This window comes from Ixodes scapularis, unplaced genomic scaffold, assembly GCF_016920785.2.
Source record: "Ixodes scapularis isolate PalLabHiFi unplaced genomic scaffold, ASM1692078v2 ptg000376l_1__unscaffolded, whole genome shotgun sequence".
Classification (NCBI taxonomy): Eukaryota; Metazoa; Arthropoda; class Arachnida; order Ixodida; family Ixodidae; genus Ixodes; species Ixodes scapularis.
The window spans coordinates 427,582-451,575 of record NW_024609975.1 but is presented as its reverse complement, the minus strand read 5'-3'; the positions used below and the strand labels follow the sequence as shown (position 1 = coordinate 451,575).

Here is a 23,994-nt window from a genome sequence, read left to right as displayed (position 1 = left end):
AAACTTATCTAGTGTTCATTATTTGTTGTCGTATAGAGGGCTATCCATTTTATAATTCCTGCAAGTGTACACGTGAGCAACTGGACTTCGCGCTGGCGCGTACAAAAACTCGAGTGTTTTGGGTGAACATTGGTGACAATCCAGCACGCACTTTCAGTCTCTTAGTTTTAGTGTCATATTGGAAACTGCGGCATTTTCTTAATTATTGATTCTGCCCTCACAGTGTTAACGTGAGTGCTAGTGTGTTACCTTTATCCTCCTCTACTTTTCCTTTCCTCCTTCTTTTATCCCCTCATCCCCTTCCCCAACTCAGAGTAGCCAACCGAGGCAGGCCGCCTTGGTTAACCTCTCTGTTTTCTCCTCCTGCCCTTACCTTCTCGCGATATCAGGGGAAGATACAAAAATAAACATGGGGCAATAAATGGTTGCGCTAGCCTTCCCATATCGGCTTAAATCAAGTGGCGAATACCAATCACTCCTAACGACCTTTCCCTTCGCAGCAACAGAAGAACCGAGCGTAGCGACGATTAGCGGGACAGTGTTTACCTGTCCGAGGAACCACCGAATCAACCAACCGCGCAAGTACGGTTCCTCAGCAAGACTGCTCAGAACAGTTTCCAGTCCGCCGCCGCTCGGCTCTCGTACATTGTCGATACGTGCCGCAACTCTCGACTCCCGCTCCCTGTGCACAGTCGACACTCGGAGACAAGCTCGGGAGCCGGGCACACTCTAAGAAGAAGGAACCGCAACCCCTGTCTAGAAAAGTCCTATAAATTAACACATGGAATGCAGTATTCAAGAAGCGATCGTTTCCATTTCCTTAGAAGACATCAAACAGTCGCTTCGGGAAGTGAATAACATATTGTTAATTTATTGACATCACCCTCCCTCTACGTTTATCATGCAATACGCAGAGTATCGGTATATAATAACAGTACCAAGAGACATAGGACACATTGGTTAACTGGTGCGCGCAGAAAGTCGTCAGCTGACGCAGATGTAGAGTGTTGAGATACGAACCGAGACGTTATAGGTTCGTTTCTCGTAGGGGGACAAGAGTATATTGGTTAAAGTTGGAGGAAGTGTTTGTGTGTGTTGGTTTCCGCTTTGATGGTAAGGAGGGGGGTTTTGCTGTCATGCCTTACCATGGAGTATGCTCGGATGTATTGAGAGATGGACGGACGAAAGCAAAAAAAACTTTGGGAGGTGAGGGGTTTATAAAACACTCTGTGCTTAAAACAAAATTCAGCGTGTTTATTTTTTCCTAGTACACTTCTGGGTTCAGTCCGCCCCCTGCCCGTTTCAATCTGGATGAGCATCGTACCGGCGTGAGATCATGTATCACTACTGCGTGGTGCACGTTAGGGACCCCAGGCTAGCGGTTGTACTGCACAGGCTGAATTGCTCATCTAGTTTTTGAACGGGTTATGTATTCCCGGATTCTTTTTTATTTTCGGCATAAGTTTGTAGAGTGTCAGCACGGTTTTTTGAAGGGACGTTCGGTTGAAACAAATCTTTGCTCTTTTTTAAATTACTCTTCCCCTGTTGTTACAAACAGAGGACAAGTTGATTGTACCTTTTTTGACATGTCTAAAGCCTTCGATAAAGTAAACCATGACTTGTTGTTACACGAATTATCGTCATATGGTTGTTGTTCAGAGCTATGTAACTGGTTCCGTAGTTATTTATCATCTCGACGGAACACAGTTCGTGTAGATAACAGTCATTCCGACCACTTCTTTTCCACATCTGGTGTCCCGCAAGGCTCCATCCTTGGCCCGTTGTTGTTTTTCATATTCATCAACGACTTGCCGTAATATGTTGATAACGCTCAAATTTTGTTGTTTGCCGGTGACATCAAGCTTTTTATGAATATTCTCTCTTCTATCGACTGCAACGCTCTACAGCATGATGTTTCACAGATTGCTATTTGGTGTACAGCGAATAACTTATCTCTGAATCCTTTGAAAACAAAATTCGTATCTTTCTCAAGGCGTCACACCATATTAGACTGCGATTATGTTTTAGAGGGGATGCCTACCAAACGTCTTTCTGTTATAAAAGACCTTGGCGTATACCTTGATAATGTTCTAACGTTTACTGCCAATTTCTCACTTGTAGTTGGCAGTGCAACAAGAATGCTTGGTGTTATATCTCGTAATACGAAGCACTTTAATAACCCGGCTTCATTGGTTCGGTTATTTTGTGCCCTAGTCAGGTCTAGACTTGAATTTGCTTCAGTAGCTTGGAATGCGTTAAATAAAACTCAGGCATTGAACATTGAAAATGTACAGAAGAGGTTAATACGCATTGTGTATGATCGATACTCTCATCGTCGCTTCGATTTTGATTATGAATTTCTTCTTAAAAAACTTTCGTTGACAAACTTGTCCGATAGAAGAGCGGAAAGTGACTTAGTCTGTTTTCATAAGTTAGTAAACGGTGTATATGATTGTGGGCTCGCTTTTAAGTGATGTTAATTTACATGTTCCCTCCCGGCCCACTAGAAATCATTGTACTTTTTACATGAATACTGTCTGTGATCTCTCGCCTTTATCACGCTGCCAACTGCTTTTTAACCGCATCAACAATGCTGAAGTGGATATATTTAGCGACTCTCGGGTGTTCGCGATGAAAATGAAAGTGCTTGTTGCCAATTTGTAACGTTCGTGTATTTTTGCCATATCTCTCTTATTTTAATTCCTCATTTATTATGTGTACCAAAGAAAAGACCTGTTGGTTGTTTTGGGGCACTTGAAAATAAATATTTATTATTATTATTATTATAGAGCGAGTGAGTCGTCGCAACTTTGAAACGGCTGACCACCAACAGGCTGTATATATATCCACACAACCCCCATTATTATTTCTAGTGCACCGAAAACTGCACTCCGCGGTGGAACAATAAACATGCCACTTACCTTAATTATTGGTATTTTGCACATATCGTGTTTCCGAGTAAAAATTTTTTATGCCGTACACAGTATTTGCTGCACGCGTCGTGCCGATTATTGTGATTGCCATGCGGCGCGCTGTGGGAGAAAATGGGCGCAGAGACAGCTGTATCTGTTTAGAATCCGTTGCTCGAATTACTTATCTACAAGTGCAGAATCTCAAGAGCTCCGACATGCGTGTACTTCCCGCAGTGCATTCGGAGCATCACTTTAAACCGTTCAGTCATTAACGACTAGAGGTATCTCAGTGGAAAAATGGCGTTCACTTTTTTTTTTTGCCACTGTCTTAATATAGACCGACCTCACTAGCCAGTTTCAATATTGCGCTTATCCTGCATTCCACAGGAGGAACTGTAATATTTCTGCATGTGGAATAACCACTGATGTCTATTGTAGTAGGCTGGATCGCGGATCGAGGCTTGTTTCGCTGGGGTCGAGTGGCACCACCGGCGGCCATTGCTCGACACCAGCAAATGCATTGAACCGCACAAAAAAAAGAACATATCCCTGGTCCAATTAAATGCGCCACGCGTATATTGTCAGAACTAGGCCGAAGGTTTGGCGCGAGTCGCGATATCAGATGTGCGCACCATCTATGAAAATGGCGGTTGCTAATATCAGAACTATCTCGAGCTCATGGTAAAAAGAGAATGCGTGAAAAATTAGAAAACACATACAGATCCGAAGTGGGCCAGGGCTGCCCGATAGATAGCCGCCAGAGTATTATCTCAAGAATTCGCAAGCGGTTTCAACGCAGTTGGTCACACCTAAACACAAAAGCCTGAACCTTTATAGAACCTTTAGAAAATCGCCATCTGCGCGCAGCAATCTTTGTCTGCTAGGCTATGGAAGGCCTTCTGAGCCGGCGCTGTTGCTCTGTTGTGCAAAATATCTGACGCTGAGCATGCGGCCACCGCTCAGTGACTCAGCATTTTCCACCCTGAGTGATGACTCATGAGCTCCGGAAATATATATACGCTAGACGTGCTCAAGAGATCACAATACGTCCCGCCGCGTGCTCTGGCAGAAAGCAGACTCGCAGTCATTTCCCTTTTTCCGTTTTCCAGAGATAAATTTATCATGAAGACAGTGCGCGATAAGACATACACGATACTAAAATAAAGTAACTAAATACTCGGACTCGTTACTCACTCAATAAAAGAGCAAGTGCGTTACTCCTTTCTTCAATTTAAAAGGAACGCGTTAAATAAGCCTGAAATGAGCGCGTTATTTTGTCCTTATGCTGAATGTGTAGTTATAGCGCGTCAACTGCTTCCAATATTTGCCGTCGTCACACGAATCCTCGCTTTTTAACCCGTTCATTATGGCATAACTATGGCTAATATAAGATGTCTCGTGCATATTTGGAACGGTCTATCTAGTGCTTTCTCGTCGTTCATATTAAAGGCGCGAGCCGGACTGAGAACTAGGTTGGGTGTTGTACACCTCCAGAAGTAACAAAACGCCGTTACCCGTTACTTGATAAAAAAAGTGACGAAAATGCTCGTTCCTCGTCTTAACGTGTAACTAGGGTTTACTTCGTTACCGAAAAAATTACGCAAGCTTGAACGTGTTGACAGAGTGAGCGATCACGTAACGTGTTCAGCACAGGCTACCACGCCGAAGAACCCTCTGAAAAAAAATAACGTCATGTGACTTGAGGTCACATGACGTGGACACGTCAATTTTCCCGCTAAATGCATGTAGCAGGAAAATTGACGTCTTAGGACTTCAGTTCACATGATGTGGTCACGCGACATCACCTACCCGCTAAATTTAACGGGTATCACGTAATTTCAGGCCACGTGACGTCGTGTGACACGCCCAGAATGTCGCTCCTTCGCGACACTAGTTTATGACGCTCATTCTCGTGGAAAATGATCCAAAAACACATTCTGCGTTAAAAGTAACTAGGTACAAGTAAGCCGTTAGGTACAAGTCTTTGCGCGATGCTGGAGCGTGGTCGACGAACTGCTCCTGCCGCTCCGTTGGCGAGTCGCTGAGATCGGGACACCTCGGAGCGCGCCGGCGGAACCTGAGCAATCGGCGCCGCGGCAGAGCGGACGGCAACCACTCGGAGGGTCCGCGAGGGGGTGCCCCGCTGCGCCGCGCTTCCGCGGAAGCCAGGTCCGGGCTCAGTCGCTCTTCGAACCGCGGCGGGGAAAGGTCGGTCTCCGCCGCCGCCCCGCACAGGAGGATACGCTTTCGCCGCGTGTCGGGATGACGCCTCCTTGTGCCGCCAGATCGATTGATCACAGAAAGCGTCGTCGAGGGTAAGTCCTGCAACCGAGCATTTCATTAGGTGGCTGGCACTCGACCCAGAGAGCAAACAGACACAAGAAAAGTGTCGCGCGCTTACCTTTCTGCGTAGCTCTGAAGTCTAAATCTGCCCTCAGTCTGCTAGAACCGCGTACAAAAGTCAGTCTGTAGTCACTGTCTGAGGCATTCCTTGTATGACTTTCCATTGGTCGTTCAAAAGCTCTCTGTAGGCTCTTCCTCGAACAGCGTGTGTTCTGCATCATGTACGAGCACTGGGATAGCGACTCGAAACTTCCAGCGCGTCTACTTTCCCACAAGGCACTAGGGAGAGCGAGTCGCTGTAATACATGGACGGAATTGGCAGAGTGGTGATGCTAAAAATATGTTTAGACCTAAAAAACAACAAAAATGGCCTGCTTGGTGATGTTTGGCTCGATTACGTCTTGTCCATGCAGGGTCGCAGTTCAATCTGTCTTTCTGGGAGTCAGCCACGTCATTCGCCGCGCTCCCTCTGCAGATTGCAGGCCCTCCCAAATGCTTTGCGGGGAAGTACACGTGCCAGATGAGATGATTCTTGTGTCCGCTTTACACTCTAAAGAAAGTCTGTGCGTCTACTTTCACGCACACCACTCGGAGAGCCAATCAGCGCAACCTACGGAGGCAGCTCAGCGAATGACGATGCCGAAACATATGTTTAGACAAACAAAAACGCAGTCTGAGTTGCGACATTAAGCAATGCAAAACGTCACGCTTGCATTGCTTAGTGTCACAATTCAGTCTTCGTTTTTTTGTCTAAGCATATGTTTGGGCATCGTCATTCGCTGAGCTGCCTCCGTAAGTTGCGCTGATTGGCTCTCCGAGTGCTGTGCGTGAAAGTAGGCGCACAGACTTTTTTAGAGTGTATACGTGAGGTCCTTACGGCGCTATCTCTTATCAGTCTCTACGTGTAAGCTGTATCGCGATGCAATCGGAACTTTGAATATTGATATCTCTTTAGTCGGTTTGAACAATGTGAACGAGTATTGGCGTCCAGTTTCGGTGGTCAAAGCGGGCGAACGCCTTCCCGCCACTGAGAGTGCGTGCGTAATTTTGATACCGTTTTCTCTTCTGATTGGCTAAACTGATTGGGCGAATAATTGGTGCTCCGAGTGTATCACGAAGCAGTGTTCACACGTAAAATTTGGTGACTGGTTCAGGTAAGGTAGGTCTGCAACATCATGTTGTTTGACGGTCACGTGCAAGAGCCTCGTCCATTTTCTGTTATTTTTTGTTTATAGCTAAGAAGTACCGCGTAAAAGCGAGTGGGTTCGCGATAAAAGAAATAAAGCGTTGTAAGAAATGGAAAATCTATGATAAAAATGAAAGAGCGAGCACAATGATGCCTTGCAAGCACAGCTGCTTGAGTGTCCCCTATTTGTATATGTGTATTTTAATCTACAGTGTACGATCTACGCGAGTTCAGTTACTTTCTTCTTCTTCCAAGCGTGCAGCTGTTCATTGACCTCGCATTGCTTTGACGTTATCATTTATTTTGCTGTCGAAAAAACCTCTGTGCGTCTGTTTTTCCACAGAGCATTCCGACAAAAGTTCCTATACATTCTCCTCGCTTTTTGCGCCGTCAGTGCGACGGTGCATGGCCGGGTTCCTAGAATCAGAGTTTTAGCCAAGACTGTGTGAAAGAGAGCTCTGCCAAAGCTACCGCACGACCGGAGTGGCACGCGACGTAGCAATCTCGCCCAGAGTGTAGGAAGCAAACGGCGCACAGCAACCGAATGGACACAAAGACTGCATTTGCACCCTCTTTAGGTGCTTCGTAATGCGTGTTGTTTCTTCTTACTTGTAAAAGAAAACATCAAGGCTGTTCAATTTCGCGGGACGATCTCTGCCATCTATGGAGAAAGCTGAGCGAATGACGAAGGCGGGACGAAATAATTTGACTTAGAAATGCAAAGCACGCTCTGACACTGAGGATGACATGATTTTTTGAAAACTCATGAAAAGCGTCACTGCAGAGACTTCATTTTTTGGTTGAAAAGTTAACTTTTGGCCCTGTGATTTTCTGAGCTCCTACAGTGGATCTCAGCTATTAGCTTTACGAGTTCTTTGATTGAAGTGAACGTACGAGATATTATTTACTGGTTTGCCTGTTTAGTGGTTAATTTGTTTTACTCGTTGAATACGATGTCTGGGGCGCATCTGGCAGTGGACAGTTCTTGTGCTTTCTCGTTTAGTTCCAGGTGAAAGCTTTTTTTTTTGGTCGACCAGGCTCTGCTCGCGTAGGTTTGAATTCTATCCCTGGCAATCAATCTTACATCGGAAGCTCGGAAGCATTTCAATCAGAGCGATGAATTAGAGAAGGAGTTACGTCAATGGCTTTAAACTAACAACGCAATACACACCAGAGGGAATGACAATAACCAGATATAATGGCACAGGCGCAGGGGCGCCAGCCTAATAAAGTCAGTCGCAAACGTACTCATAAGGACATAAACGCACGCACACCATAGAACAAGGTGATCAAACCGTCATACCAGTATAACACACTCTGACGTTTCTTTATATATTTTTCATTTATCGACATCATACCTTATGCAACATCCTGTTTATGATAAACTCCGGTAATGAGCGATAGATACAAGTTTCACGACGGATACATATCTTCGTTTTCATATTAAGCAATTTCAGTTTGTCACTTTTGCTATGCTGCGTTTTTCAGAAGCAACCGGGCTAGACAACACTTTGTAAACACGACAATATATATATATATATATATATCACTGTGTCGAACCGAAAAAAATACGGGTTCGGTTACGGTTCAGGTTCAGGTAAATTTATTTTGTTCCGGTTCACTTCCGGTTTGATTAATTCGATCCGCGAACCGGTTCGCGAACCGGTTCGGAAATTATAAATGACAAATTGCAACATCAAAATAAATTACAAATAAAACATCTGAAATCAGCACATACGGAACGGGATACATCGTAGTGTAGGCTCAGGGATTTCTACTAGGAATGGTTTTTTTATGTGCACTCAAAGGTTACCTCACCGACGTTTACGCATTCGTACTTCATCTAATTGGGTCCGACGCAGTAGCTGTAAAACCCGCGACCTCCTTACAAACCCACTTACAAGTAGAACTCGCTAACTATCCCGCCACCTCGGCGTGTAAGCAATTGAAGGAACAGTGGGGAGAAAATACAGCTTTCTTTATTTGAACTAGCCTCCGGTAACTCAAATTAGACCCTTAAAGAAGTTTTCATTAAACACGATACGGAATATGAAAAACACTTCACCGAACGCAACGCCAGAAGGACGTAATAGGATAAATATTACAATAGAAGAGTTCGCTGTCGCACAAATATGTTAGCGTCTAAGTGCCTATACGAAACCGGATGCATTATTATCAAACTCCACAGCCTTTTCTTTTCTCATTCCGATGGAAGCAAGCTTCAAGAACTCGCGCGTTCTAGAAACGTGTTATGAAATGAGCACACAGCAGCACTTAGGATTTACGAGATTGTAGGAAAATAAAATCCCGTGACGCGATTTTTTTTTTGTTTTTTGCACAGCCTTCTAATTCCCTTTCTTCCGTGCATGCCGCGACCAGCGCAATACTGGTTCGTATGTCAAGATTCATGGATGCAGCGTTTGTCAAGATTCATGTATGCAGCGTTTATATTCCTAAGACTGAGTGGAGAAGAAAAATATGTAAGCGAGGTGTGTGTCAGTTGACGGCACTTAAAAAACAAATGGCATTGATAGCACATTCATTGTCAACAGCGCGTGGCCGAACCGTTTTGACATGAGCCGGTAACCGTTATTTTTTTTCCGGTTCAGTTCCGGTTCCGGTTCATCGCGATAACAATATAACGGCTTGGGTTCGGGTTCAGTTCCGGAAAAAATACCGGTTCGGTTCCGGTTTTCGGTTCGGTTCAGTTCCGGTTCGACACCCTGATATATATATATATATATATATATATATCGTTCTATCAATTTGTTCTATCACTTTAGCACTCTACACATTTTATTCTAGTTTATTTCTTTATTCGTCTCCCCTTTTCCCGGCACCAATTAGCAAGCCAGCAGAATGCCGCACGGTTGATCTCTTTATTTCTTTCCCCAGTGATATTGTCTCTAGAATAACTGACAGCGGCAGTTTACAAACGGCATGTTGCTGAATGGGTCGGCGACCGCTGCCTCTCGATCGACTCTTGACCGCTCTTCCTCACCGATGCTGCAATGTCCTACAAATCGCGGTGTAAAGGAAATGGTGGAGCTGGCCTTGCCATATAGATCATTTCAATGCCCGCTTTCTGAGAACTACCATCTTTGTATACTTGGCTGCGGTGTGTAAAAGTAAGAAATCACGTTCGGGCAACCTCGGTGCGGTCAAAGTAGTAGTTTACTGCATGTACTGCGTGTAATTTGCAACGCGGCGTTCAAACTAAAATTTAAAAAAAAAATGAAAATATGAAAATAATTTGTTTAGATTCACATTTATTATTTTCCGGGTATCATACACGGTGAGTGGATGAGAAATACAAAAAATATAGGTCTCTGCCAGCGGCATTTGCGAAAGCGGAGCACTCGGTGTTGAGAAGCAACCGATTTTGAACAGATGGTTTGTGGTATAGCCTCTGGCCTGAGCTCAATAACTCACAGAGGCAAAACCAGAGGGACGATTTTTCAATTTCGCATCGTGCTTAAGATTGAAAGTACAGCGCACTTTGCAAAACCTGCAATATTGTGTGCCTTTTTTTTTTTTTCGCGTGTTACGTTTTTCTGCTGCCCTCCTTTGACCTCATCCACTGGTTTCAAGTTTAACGAGGCCCTCACCATGCCTGTCAATCCCCCCTCCTCCACAAAATACCATATCCTAAAGCCCCTCTATCCTGGCAAAAGTAGCACCATTCATTGTCGTGGAAATGCTTGAGACACGTGCCGCGCGCCACTTCTGGGAAGAACATGGCGTCTGAAATCTAGCCATAGCCTCCTCTATGCTCACAAAGCCTGGCAGTTCGATGACGGAGCCATAGAGTGCCCGCTCGCATACCGTTAGTGAATACCATTACCCCTTGCGCACTCGAGAAGTAACTAGTATGTGTCTCGTTACTGCGACTCAAAAAGAGCGCATTACATCAGCTTGAGAGTGACTAAATATTTTCTCGTTACTTTGAATCTGTCGATTTTATGAAGTAATAGAAGCCTGCAATATTCGTCGTCGCTAATAACACCTCGCTTCTTACAGCATCCAATCAGGGATAACAGTGACCATACTGACATACCTTGTGCGCATCTTTTCATGGTCCATTTAGCGTTGTCTTGTCGAGAAAATGAAAGGCACAGGCCAGGGTGCAAAGCAGGTTGAGAACTTGGGGTGTACATGTTCCCCTCCAGACATAACTAAACATCGCTAGTCCTTACTCTATCAAAAAGTCACAAGAATGCATTAATCCTTCCTTCCCTTAGAAAGGAAGGAGGGCGTTACCGTGTTACTAAACCGTAACCACATACAAAAAAGGCGTTACTCGTAACGCGTCACGTACAAGTAAACGCGGACAAGCGGAGGCGTTCTTGCCGTAGTTGCTGGTTTGGTTATATGGAGTCATTTGTTATAATTGGGGTTGTGCGGTTATCTATACAACGTGTAGTTGGTTAGCCATTTCAAAGTTGCGACAAGTCACTCACTTTAGATGATAAAATTTAGCCAGTGCAATACAATCGCTAGCCTGGGGTCTTTAACGTGCATCACGCAGTAGTGATACACGACCGCACGCCGGTACGATGCTCATCCAGAACGAAACGAGCCGGGGTGGGAATGGGACCCAGGATCGCTGGGTTCTGCAGCGCGAGCTTTCGCTCCACGTGCTCCGAGCTGGCGTGCGCTAGCCCACTTGACCACCGACCCCCCGAGTCATTTGTTATTAACACTGCGTCCAGTTTAAAACTATACTCTGTTTCACCTTGTGTTGTACCGCAGGAAAGGCTGTAAGCGCGAGCTCCTTGCTCTGGGGCAGATCTCGGCGGCACAAGCTCTCGTGCAGTAAGGGCAGCTGTCAACGCTACGAGCTCGCGCTTCCAGCCTTCGCTGCGGTACAACATAAGGTGAAACGGAGTATAGTATATGTCCGTTTGAAACTGAACCCCAAGCCATATCGCTCGTGCATGTGACCGTCCCCCTAACTTTTCCTTAAGGCCGACCTACATAGGACGTGCTCTAGACATATTTATACGTGCGTCTTAGCGGACACAATCGCGGCATTTGCAAACGCTTTTTCGCAGACGCGAAGGGGGGAAAGTCGTTAGCCGCTTTTCGTCGGCGCCTCCTAACCGTTTGGTACATGCAGCAGGACTCGCGCTTCTAAATAAGAGGTTAAATCAAATTATAAAACAAGTTAAGGAGTTGATCGGCTGCTATATTATCGCGTCCCGCAAAGGGACAGAAATAACTAAAAGGTAATCAGCAACGAAAGCCTAATTTGCTGACGCCTGTCTAAAAAATGTACATTGCAGTTGTTGAGTGGCCAATGAGTTCCAGCAGGAGGACGATGAGAATCCGTGCTCAAAACCCTTGAAGGGGGGGGGGGGGGGGGGCATCCTTCTTCAACTAAATTATTTACATATTTACATAGGTATTTACAGGTCAAACTAAAACGGAGTCGCTTAGAGCGATGTCGGGGGCTGGAATCCTGGAAACCGATACCTGTTTACCCGCGCTGTTGCTTAGATCACGGGAAAAACATGTACACGTCATTTTCAATGTGGCGACGTACCGCGGGCTTGACGATGTAATGGCGGAGCACGACGGAAGAGCGTTGCAATGGACTAAGGGCCGCTACTTCGGAACTGTCATTCGTGATACCGGTTAATCGACCTTCAATCGCTGAACATCGGGTTGAAGGGATCCAAGTGCGAAACAATCGTACTACAAAGGGTTCACGCAAGTTCGTCGTCGTCGTCGTCTGCTTCAAAAACAAGAGAACCGGAGGAAAAAAACAAAAAAAAAACGCGGTCGGGTGGAGTTGGATGACTTTGACGAACCGCGATCTGCTCGTCGCGGTCCATCGTTCCTCCAGAAGGTTTTACCAAACAAGATTCGAGGAGCGGCCTCGGTGCGCGACGTGTCACCTGTGCGCGTCAGAGTACGGCGCTCGCACCGTCTGGTAGGCTTAACGAGAGCAGCGTAAAGGCAAGACCGGCGAGAAGTGCGTGACTCTGATGGGCGGACGATGGACCACGACGAGAGGACAAGCCAGCGAAAGTGTGGGGCGTTGCCGAGAGCGAGATGGGGCTTTGCAGAGTGAACGGCTGCTGAAACCAAATGCTACGAATTTCGTTCAACGGCGCTCCCCTGTTAGATTACGTCCTGAACTTCGCCGCAAAGTGAAGCTAGAAGCGGTTCTCTTAGATTTCCGAAAGCCACCGAGCTGCTCAAACAAATAATTTCAGCCCTTTGTGACAACAGTGAGTGGGGTGGATCGAAGTGAAGTTTCGTTCGCTTCAAATTTGACGACTTCGACAATCATGCCAGGTGTGCCCCTGCCAAGTCAAATTGAGTTGATCCAACGTTGGTCACGATATATATTAAAAAAAAAAACCAGCGAAACTCAACTGCATGGTTCAATGTTGGTTTCGATGCATACCAAGAACAACCCCCCGCCGTTTTATGATTTTGTGTGTCTGTGAACGATCCACGAAATATTTTACACGGTCACTCAGAAAGTAATCACTGTCGAAATTCGTAAGTATATTTTTTTTTAATTCAAAAGACATTTCTCAAGCAGAATAAAGCTACGCATGTCTTTAGAACGCTGCTTTACACAGGCATGAAGGTACCGGAGTGTAAAGAAAAAACAAAACAGAATTTCTTGCATTTATTTTTGCACGACCAAATAAAACGCAGCAGGCGCAGTCAGGTGCCGCGATCCTTAACCGAACCACGGTGGAACCTGGTGCCATTCAGTTCGTAGACGCAGCCATGTACTGTTCAATGGTCACGTGTTGTTCATATTTGCAAGAGGGACTGGTGAGGAGGATGACAAAGAGGCGAGCGACATGGGAGGATGGCTTGGCTAAGCTACGTGGCTGACGTCACTCCCTCCCCGTGACTGGCGCAGCATGGGCGACGTGGTGTTTGCAAAGTTCTGTGTTACGTAAAGTTACGTGGTTTTAGCTCGGCAATTCTTTCCTGATCCTACCGAAGTCGAACCGGGTTACCATGCAGCTGAAGGAGTGCATAGGGAAAACATTCTTTGCTCGCAATGTGCGTGAACGCTGCGATCTGACGAACCCTAAGCCTTACTCTTCGCGCAGTTCGTTACTGGCGGACGGATGAAGTTCAAGTAATCGCTGAAATTGTCGCCCTGCACTAGACAATAGTATGTTATAAATTTCTTCTCACAATAGCGTTGATTAAAGGTGCTGTTTCCATGGGACGATTGATAGACGGAGGCAGCGTGATCGATACGCACTTGTACTCGCTTCCGTATACCCAGGGCTGGCAGTATCGCGATGGTATCTTAGAGTTACTTTCTAATATCTGTATCTCTGCATCGAGATACATTCGAAAAAGGTATCTGTATCTCAGTAGTAAAATACATTTAAGATGTATCGCTTGTATAGCGATTCTATGCCATACTTTGGTATCTCGTTACATTTGTTGTCATTTGTAAGAAAACTTTAAAATGTAAAAACATCAGTTTGGTGCAAGTTGCTTCGTAATTTATAATATGAGCCCACCTCATAGCATAATTCATCTCAATGATTAACATAAAGGAGAAAAGCTGTGGTTTAAAAAAGATTGCGGGCAAGAATAACAAAATCAGCTCCACTCACAAAGCCCTCCACTTTTTCCAATTTTGCGGAGAACACCTTAAAGGCGTTGAGTGAAGAGAAAGCACAGCCCTGTTGTACAATCTCCCTACACAATGGATTACTCAGAAGCTTATAATACATTAGTTTGAGATGCACCCTGACGTCAAAACCGGGTTCACTTCGCACAGACGTCTTTTTCAAGCGTGGTACATGCTCTTTACCTTTATGCAACTACTGTAGGCTTATTTTTCACGGGCTCAGTATCTCTCGATTTAGGTCAAACCTGAAGTTCTAGAATTTCTTGAAGGTTCTATTTTTCTCGACGCTTTGGGATGTCTGTACAGATTCCAATGTGTGTAGATTTTAACGGAATTATGAGCGGGCCTATTTTTCGCGAAATGAAGGTGATTCGCAAAATTCGCAAAAATTAGGCCCGCGCGAAAATAAAGTTGTTTACAGTATGTGGTTCAACGGGGATGACATGTTTTCTTTAGCGGCATTAATGATAAATAAAGAGTTCGAGGTAAGGGGAACGGCATACAATTATACAAAAAAGGAGCACAAGCATAAATTACCATTCATATTCGCCTCGAGCTACACCCTCCCGAGATAGCACCGTTAGGGAACAAATGTATTTATATAAGTATCAGTATCTGTATTCCGGAATACCTTTTCGTTGGTTTTGCAGAAGTATCTCAGGGATATCCCGTTACATTAAAGGCAAATGTATCCCAGTATTTGCATTTTGGGTCATCAAATACATGTATCTCAGTTTTTCTATTCCCGAATACTTTTTGGAGTATCTGTGCCCAGCCCTTCGTATACCCCGCAGAAAGGCGCGGTTGACCATGCAGCTGCGGCTTGGTTTAATTTGAAATAAAATGTTTGTAAACGTTTTAATTTTCAATATAGTTTTTAGGAGCCTAGTTCCACAGGAAGCACTCAAATCAAGGAGAGTATGCAAGATATCCTCCTGTCAGCGTGTAATAAATACACTGTGATACGAAACACACAACTCAAATTGGTCCGAGCAGGTAGTTTTTCGCGCACGCTATACTATTGTGTATATAGCCAGCAACGCTATAATAAAAGTGGAAATTAATAAACAAATGTAAACGCCACAGCCATGTCTGAGTTCACACATCTTCAATACTTTGAATAACTACAATAAGGCATCTAAAATTTAGTTTCCATTCATTTCTAAATAATTACCAGGGTAAACAAACTTAAACAAAATGTCTTGCACTAAAGCGCGTAAGAATACAATGGCATTCTCCCGAATTACTCCAGCACACAATACCTGTACGGGCAATGGAGATTAAAGTAGTTGATGGGCAACGAGAAGAAAGCTATTGATTTTGAAGGGTATAACAAATATGTTCAAATAGTTAATAGCAGGTGTTTCAAGGAAGGACTGTATTTCCCAAACACACGTTGGGAAAATAAAATTTAAATGTGCGAAGTGTGTTGCAATACACTCGGATAAAGGAGATTTGAAGGCACACCAGCCGCCGCAAAGGACGAATGGCATCGCTCCAGCACCGTTTTCAGCGCAAGTTGCGGAGCCACTTTCCCCCCCAAAAAAAATTATGTAAAATAAAATTAGGTGTTCTGTGGGGAAGCAGAAGCAGAGGAAGGTTTTGAAATTTCAAGTTCTTGCTGCAACGCTGCAATCAATTTTGCGCGCGTCAATCTGGAAACGTTTATCTGGGAAAAACAATTTTTGTGTTTACGCTGCATCTTCTTTCCTAAATTTACGTCTACAAAGAGTTATACGCAAATGAAAATTAGAAATATAAGAAGAAAGAATAGCCCGAAATACAATCATTGCGCTTAATTGCCGACCTAATAACAGAATAGGTTTGCCAAATACGTGCGGGCCAGCTTTGTGGTAGGATTTTCATGTAGCCGGATTACACACGCTTGAGTAAAACGTGCTTTAATTATTAGTGGGACCAAAATAACCAAGTATTGGTGAAAAAAGTGCAACCTGTGGAGTACTTTATTAATCACTGTTTTTTTTTTTATTTATCAATATAAATTTTCATATGATGTGCTATTTTCCAGCATTATTGTCAGAATTTAAGCGCAGACGCAAGGCGGCATCGGGTGATTGGGGATGCTCAGTGCAAAAGTGATAGCCTAAATAGACATTGACTTCAGGCTGCTGTCAAAATAACTTGTGCATAAGACGTAGCACAACACAAATGTCCGAAAATAGACTCAGGGTGACAATGAAGTGTCCACTGCCACACTGAGGATGATAAGCGATATGACATGGCTTGAAAGATATACGTTAGGAATAATATTTAGGATCTGTAAAATGCAGAATTATATTTAAACAACCGCTCCGAAAATATTTCATACGAGTAGCTTATTGTGCCTTCTATTGTTTGCCAAAAAAAAAAAAACATATATTTGAAACTATTATTTTGCTCCACTATACATATGGTTGCATGGTTTTATCGTTCAATAGCGTGCGAGGTAGCGAATAAATATTGTAAACATTTAAACCAGGAGCTGTTTCCCACGTGTAATAAACGGCCACAGTTTCCACGCCATATTCCTTGGGAACAGCTGCCAGTTCACAAAATATTCAGGCGCGCGCAAGTCCCCCCCCCCCCCCCCTTTATTTCCCCTTCCCGCAGCATGGCCTCCAAGAAACCACTACGATGCAAAGATGCGAGATCGTTCGGCTGTACCATCGCAACCACCGGTCGCTGAAGAAGCTTGGAAGCATGATTCTCTTTATTCTCTTTTTGAATTAGTTACATGGCTGATCGTACACGTAAAGTAATTCTTAGCGTTACATGAGAAAACAATGCATAAAACAAACAGCAGTAATATGGTCAGATGCAAGCTCTTCGGTCTCCAGTTCTTATCTTGGTTCCTACCAAATTAATGCATTCATTCATTCATTTTTAAAACCGTTAAAGAGGTTCATGGGAATAAAAGGTGTTAAAATACCAAACCAACCCTTCTCGCTATTATAGATTTTTCCCTCGTCCTAATAGTTCCCGTTTTAATCGTTGATCTTGTCTCGTTTTTGTTTAGTATTACCTTATTTTTCTTGTTGTTTAGTTGTTTCTGGCTGTCTTATTGCTTTTTGTTATCATATTGTATTATGTTGTTTCATTGCTCCTGTTCATTTTTGCTTGCTCCTCTCTTATCTTTTAATTTCGTGTAATATTTTCTTGTTTTATTATGGCGTTTGCTGGTTGTTTTATATCTGTGTTGTCTTATATTGATAATGAAAATAATGCCAAGGCGCAAGCGAGCTTGACAAGAATAGTAATAATAATCCAAGCAGAAAGGGAACAAAGCGGACTCTCTGACAGACAAAAACAGGGGTTTGCTGGATGTGCCCAATACAAAATAGTAAACAGAAGCTTTGCCTCTATGTGTCTAAAGGCGGCTATCAAGAAGTCCTGCACCGAAGAAAGTTTCGAGAAGCAGGTAGCGCGGCTGGAGAGAGCAGGTTTCCCTCAGGGCACTCGGGTTCAGGTGGCAGAAAGCCTGGCCAAGAAAATTAAATGGACACAGAAGCAACCCCGCTTCAGAAATACTGCGAGGCCGGTTTTAATTATGTACGCGCACACCATCACGCTAAATCTTAAGAAAGTGGCAGCTCGGTACGATGTACACGTGGTTTTCACTGCACCCAATAAGCTGTCGCGGTTGTTCCGTGCGATCAATAATCCCAGAAATTCTATAAACCTTTGGTAAAAAATATCGCCTTCTGCCCGCTGCCGTTTTGCTCTGCCGGGCTTTGGAACGCCTTCTGAGCATGCGCTGTTGCTCACTGTGCGGTATATCAGACGCTGCGCATGCATTGACAGTTCAGTGACTCAGCATCTTTCACCCGGGTGATAAGTGACGCAAAGGTTTAGCCAGACACCGCTCGAAATACAAATAGAGCACCACGGGAGTGGTGTATAAAATACCCTCGTCGCGCGCGCGGATCTTCTCATATCGGCCAGACAGGCAAGTACTTCGATGATTGTGCGCACGGGCATGCCGCGGCCACGCAAGCAACCTCGCCGGCACAACTTGCCACTGCAGTCGTTGCCCATGTGCCCCGTCATATAGCGACCGCAGAGTTTTGTCTAGGCATCCAGATACGCTTTCTCGACATCTGCATGAAGCTTTAAAAATTAAAGCAAAGGATGATAAGTGGATAACTGGCACGTAACTAGCTTTATCGGCAAACGAGTATTATTTTTTGTTACCTTGTTTACACCGGAATCAGCAGGGACTGTCTGTTTGGCCACGGCTATATATGAGTAGCTTTTTTAGAAATAAACGTTAACTGCGAGTGCGACCCGTTTCACCTATATTATTCTCCTGTTGTTTTTAGTGCTTATCTACGTGATTATGAGCTGGCCTAAATTGGAACTTTATTTGAATGTTATAATTGTTTTTCATTCCATTGTGTGCAATTCTTCAGATACTTGACTCGTAAATAAAACGGGTACTATGCGGTCTAACTTAACCCAGTAGTCTGGTTAACAATTGAAAATTTGGCGCTCTCGTGCGAACAAAGCGCTGAACATCATGCGCACGTATGATCCGAGTTCGAAAAAGAATAGCCGATACAAAACGCTTCGCATACTCAAAGAAACGGCGCCGTCGACATGCGCCAATCCAAAACGTGGTTTGGGCTCGGCGAAAGAGCTGTTTCTACGACCCAAAGTTTTTGTGTACGCCATTCTAAAAATCGGTGTTATTGTAAGCAGTTTTCGTGTTGGCGATTTAGCAATTTTAGCACTTTCTGAGCTTTTTTATTTGACTTTGGGATATTTTTTTGTTCTCGGTGACTTCCGGCAGATGAAATTTGTTAAAATGAATCTCACTCGTTTATATATTATGTCTCGGTGAATTCAACTATACTTCGTTTCACCTTCGGTCCGAGCGCGACCGATGTTATGAGCCGAAGGGCCAATCAAACAGCGAAACAGGTACAACGTCATGGTGTGCTCTCTGCACTTGATAGGACCAGCCGATATTCGCCGTCTCTCTGTACGTGCTCCTCCGCCGGCTAGTCCTATCAGGCACAGAGAGCACGCCATTGCGCTGCGCTTTTTGCGCTGTTTGATTGGCCCTTCGGCTCATAATATCGGCCGCGCTCGGACCGAAGCTGAAACTAAGTATAGCCGTTAGTGGGACTATCTTGGCATTTACGCATGATTAAGCGAACGACATTGGATGAATGTGAATTCGGATACATGCAAAACACATTTGGCGAACCCCAACTCGCGGCAATTTCAAAGAATGGTCGCTCTCTGTATTACGGCTGGGACGTGGGGTTATGTGACGTGACGTCCGCTGCTTCTCATGGCAGAAACGATATCTTCGTCACTACGTTCGCTGCATAAAATGAGAGCTCGAGTGATGCGGTTGTTTCATTTTATAGGCGAAGACATCACGGAATTCATGCGCGCTGCCAACTCATGGCATCTTTCGACTCTTCGGAGATCATTGTCGCTGACCGCGTGACGTTAGTTTTTCCCATTAAACACGCAAAAAAATAGAAGAAGAAAAGAAGCGAAGTCGCGTTTGTCGTTCCCTGCTCTCAGTGACTCGACGAAAAGTCAGTTCTTCAGTTATTTTCTATTTTTGCAATACTCCGTTTTAGACTAAGTCCGACCACACCCTACGCTACGATCCAATGAGGTCAATCAAGCAAACGCCAAAACTGCATCGTCACACTTCGCTATCCGTATCTGAACCAATCGCGCACAAAAAAAAAACGCAGAATTTCGGCGCAATCACTGCACGTGATTGGTTTATTCAATGGTAAAAAAAATGAAAGCCGTTTACAAATCCCTGTAACGCCGAATTGGAGCGCAGCTCTTGAGGAGAAGTAGGGAAGGGTACTGAGGGGGGTCAGGTCACCTGCGGGTAGTCACGTGACCCCGGGGGGTCACGTGATCTCGGGGGAGGGGGGTCACGTGACCTCGGGGGGGGGGGGCGGTCACGTGATCTGGGGGGGTCACGTGACCTCGGGGGTGGTGGTCACGTGACCTCGGGGGGGGGGGGTCACGTGACCCCCCCCCCCCCCCCCCGGGTTACGCCAACGCCGACTGCGAGGCCGACGGCGAGGCCGACGCCGACGCCGACGCCGCTCAGGCTGGAAACAAACCCCTAAGAGCTGCGCTCTAAAAAAAAAAATAGCGATGGCTGCCGTGTCTATGGGCTTCTGGCGCCGCTTGATTGACTCCATCGGGTCGTAGCGTGGGCTGCTGTCGGACGTGAAACGGAGAATAGAAACATTCCAGGATGTATGCATGTTTCCGAGTAAAATCGTATGCGGAGAGCAAGTCGTCTGTTTCTTGCGCAGGAGTTGCGGTAACGTCAGAACAACGCGGAGCACTGATTGGCTTTAGTTGGAAGGTTAGTGGGTAGACCTCAATGCTGAATGCCTCGAGGCCTGCCCGCTATTTTTTTTTTAAGCAGCCATTAAGAGCTCCCCGTTCTCTCATCATCGCAACCACTGCTCAAGAAGCAGACGAACTTTCGCTCGGCATAGGGACATGCTGGGCGTGGAAATGCTGCGTCATTAGATTATAATAAGGCCGAAAAAACGAACCACAAAAAAAGAAATGTGAAGATAATAAGCCACGTCCCGCGTTGCTTCGAGGGTAAATGACCGTATACGTGGTTCACCCGAAAAAATGTTCCCGGGAAGGGCGGCAATGATATGTGGACGCATAAAATACATGCGTGTTACTCGAAACACAATCTAAAAACAGCTGCCTGTTTTCCCGCCAAAAAAAAGAGCCAATTGCTGCGATATACGAGAAGGGCACGGCAGCACTTGTCGAACGGCGTTTGTGCAGCTTTTTAGAGAGCACCTCTTAGGCGGCCGTGTCCAGCTTGAGCGGCGACGCCGTCGGCGTAACCGCGCGTTGCATTATGGGACGTTTCCCATAATGACGTCACACGTGAAGTCACGTGTGACGGCACGAAGACAAACTTGCTAAATTTTTCGCGCAATTATCCGCCGAATTTAGCGGTACAAATTCTACCCTCGTGACGTCCCACGTGACGTCATGTGTGTCGTCACGTGACGACACACATGACCTCCCCTCCGTGTTCTTTCTCTTCCCCCTCAAGAGCTGCGCTCTAATTCGGCATTACAGAGAATTATAATCGTAAAGGTATTTCATATTTTCGCGAATTTGACTGAAAATAAGCATTATTATCATTGTAAGGCCGCTGGAGGCCATCAGACACGTTCAGCCGTCAAATGCTCTTTGTACCTTCACACTGCGTTACGTTCGACATGTTCGCGTGTTCTTCTATGCTATTCGCCGAGCTCCATCGGCTGATCGCGGTAGCTCCACAGCCGATATGATTCCGGCCGTTGCATAAAAGATCGCCGAAGAATAATCATGGAGCAAGAAACGTGAACGTATACTTTTATGAACCTGCTAGTGACCATAGGTCGAAATGCTCGCAGTTTGACGAAGACGTACTGGGGAAAAGACGCGAGTGAGATTTTTGCTGCACGCCAGGAGACCCCCAGGTGAACCTTCGCAAATTCTCCGCCCATCGTTGGTTTACATTACTTTATACTTGCTTTATCGTATTCCTAAACTTTATGACGGATTACATAATATAGGGTGGAGGGAACAGCGGTTCGAATCGAATAGCACCGCCCGCGTCTTTCAGAGCATTCACTGTGCTGACAAACCGATGACATTTCATTGCAGTGATAAAGAAAAGAATGACGCGATTCGAGTCGAACCGTTATTGGCCCACTCCCATTAAATACAAAATATTTGAAAGCAGAAAGAAAACTGGGAGTTTTGATTCGCGTAAGAACCATTAGTCGGGTTTTGTCGGGAATGTTCGATGGCGTGAGGCGGCTCCATCGAACACCGGAGGGTGACAGAACGCCAGTGCGGTGGGCGATCTAATCGGACGTCGTTCTGGCAGGCGATTACTCACCCTGAACAATTAAGGGCCTGCACACCCTCTCTCGCAAAAAAGAAACATAAAAAAACATCAACAACCACAACACCTGTGAAAATAACTTAATCGCAAAGCGGGTGGGGTGTTCTAACAAAGGTTTATATAGTCCCTAAGAGCTTCAGGGTTATTGACACAGGAGAGAAAGTTCTCCATTTGCTCCCCGGGATGCCCATCACGTGGTAACAACGTCACACCTTTGCGCGGAGCTGCGCTGACGTAAACATCTCAGGAGAATGGGGTAGCTTTTGTTTGGGCTGTACAAACGCCTTGGCTTGGGATCCCTTCGTAATTGCCGGTATTCTGTTCGCGTGTCTAGCAACTTTACAGGTCTTGCTCATGGTATACCGGCGGTGGCCTCGGGATCGCCTAACTTGTTGCGGCTGCTGCTGCTGCACTGTAAAAAAAAAAGGAGCAATAATGTAGCAACCGCGCGTTTTCCTCCGTTCACTGACGCGCCCCCAAGCGGACATGGGAAGAGGGAGGAACGACACGTTTTTTTCCTCCAGGCAGACGGGAAGATAGTTTCGCCCTGCCGCCTCATCTTCTTTCGGTTTCTTTTTCGAGCACATCGCGCGCATTGTTTAATAAACGTTGATGAGTTGGTTGAGCATTACCTTCAAATTCCCCATTTCTGGGTTTTAATGACAAAAAGGCGTTCATCGCTTATGCCACTGAAACTGCCTCAGCACTGAATAACGTTACTGACAGCCCGTTTTGATAACGGAAAAAATCGCAGGTAACCCAATGATTGGCGGGCCAGATGCATCAGACGAAACACACACCGTCTGGTGAGGGATTGCCGAACAGTACATGCTTTATCTGTCAACAGCAATGTTGGACAAGATACTCGACAAGCATATTCAAGATAAGTCACTAAATACCTCCTTCATAAAGTATTTAGAGTACTACTCAGGTTACGCTCCTTGCAAAGCCTCTTGAGTAGGGTCCAAATACTTATAAATGTAATTCACCCAGGTAGCACACCATGTCGGCCGATACTGGGATTACGTCGGCCAGTACCGGGAGCTGTACGGCGGATCCCGGCCAGGGACGCCGGTAAGAAACCGATCCCGGCCGATATCGGGGACTCGTTGTCTAAACTGGCCAGCGCCAGCCGGAAAGTTCCCGATACCGGCCGACATCGTTTTCTTGCTGTGGTCACCGGCCAGTCTAGCCGTGGAGTTTCCGGTGACTGGCCGATATCGTTTTCTTGCTGTAGTCGCTGGCCAGTCTAGCCATGGAGTTTCCGGTGACTGGCCGACATCGTTTTCTTGCTGTAGTCACCGGCCAGTCTAGCCATGGAGTTTCCGGTGACTGGCCGATATCGTTTTCTTGCTGTAGTCGCTGGCCAGTCTAGCCATGGAGTTTCCGGTGACTGGCCGACATCGTTTTCTTGCTGTAGTCAGCGGCCAGTCTAGCCATGGAGTTTCCGGCGACTGGCCGATATCGTTTTCTTTCTGTAATCACCGGCCAGTTCAGCCACGGAGTTTTCGGTGACTGACCGACAACATTTTCTCCCTGCTTTCACATGCCATTCGAGCCATGCAAGTTTTGATATGTAACCGACATGGCTTTTTCGCTGATATAGAAACTATATGATGGTTACAAATAACCATTATGTTGGACATATGTCTTCAATATGCTAAAAGATGACACCTAATATTATCCTTGGCCTAGTATTAACGCCGCGTCATTCTTAAACCAGTTAACAAAGGCTTATTTCAGTTTTGTTAAAAAAGACGGTATCAAACATGGCTGTGGAATGAAAATTTAATTTGGTTTACATCTATTAATTTTTTAGAGAGCAGCTCTTAGACGCCCGTTTCCGGCTTGAGCGGCATCGCCGTCGCAGTCGCCGTCGCAGTCGCCGTCGCAGTCGCCGTCGGCGTAACCGCGGGTTGCATTATGGGAAACGTCCCATAATGCAACGCGCGGGTCTTACTTGTGACCCGCGCATTGCATTATGGGACGTTTCCCATAATGACGGCGT

At 45.5% G+C, this 23,994-nt stretch overlaps 1 protein-coding gene across 1 annotated transcript in view; it reads left to right on the top strand.

Moving 5' to 3' along the window:
• Nucleotides 1-5,171: 5,171 nt before the first annotated feature.
• Nucleotides 5,172-23,994, top strand: part of LOC115330148 (insulin-like growth factor-binding protein complex acid labile subunit) — a 66,253-nt gene continuing 47,430 nt past the window's right edge. The window contains exon 1 of the mRNA XM_040210940.3: nt 5,172-5,227. Within this exon, the coding sequence (XP_040066874.1) occupies nt 5,175-5,227 (53 nt within the window). The 5' untranslated portion in view covers nt 5,172-5,174. The remainder of the gene's footprint in view (nt 5,228-23,994) is intronic.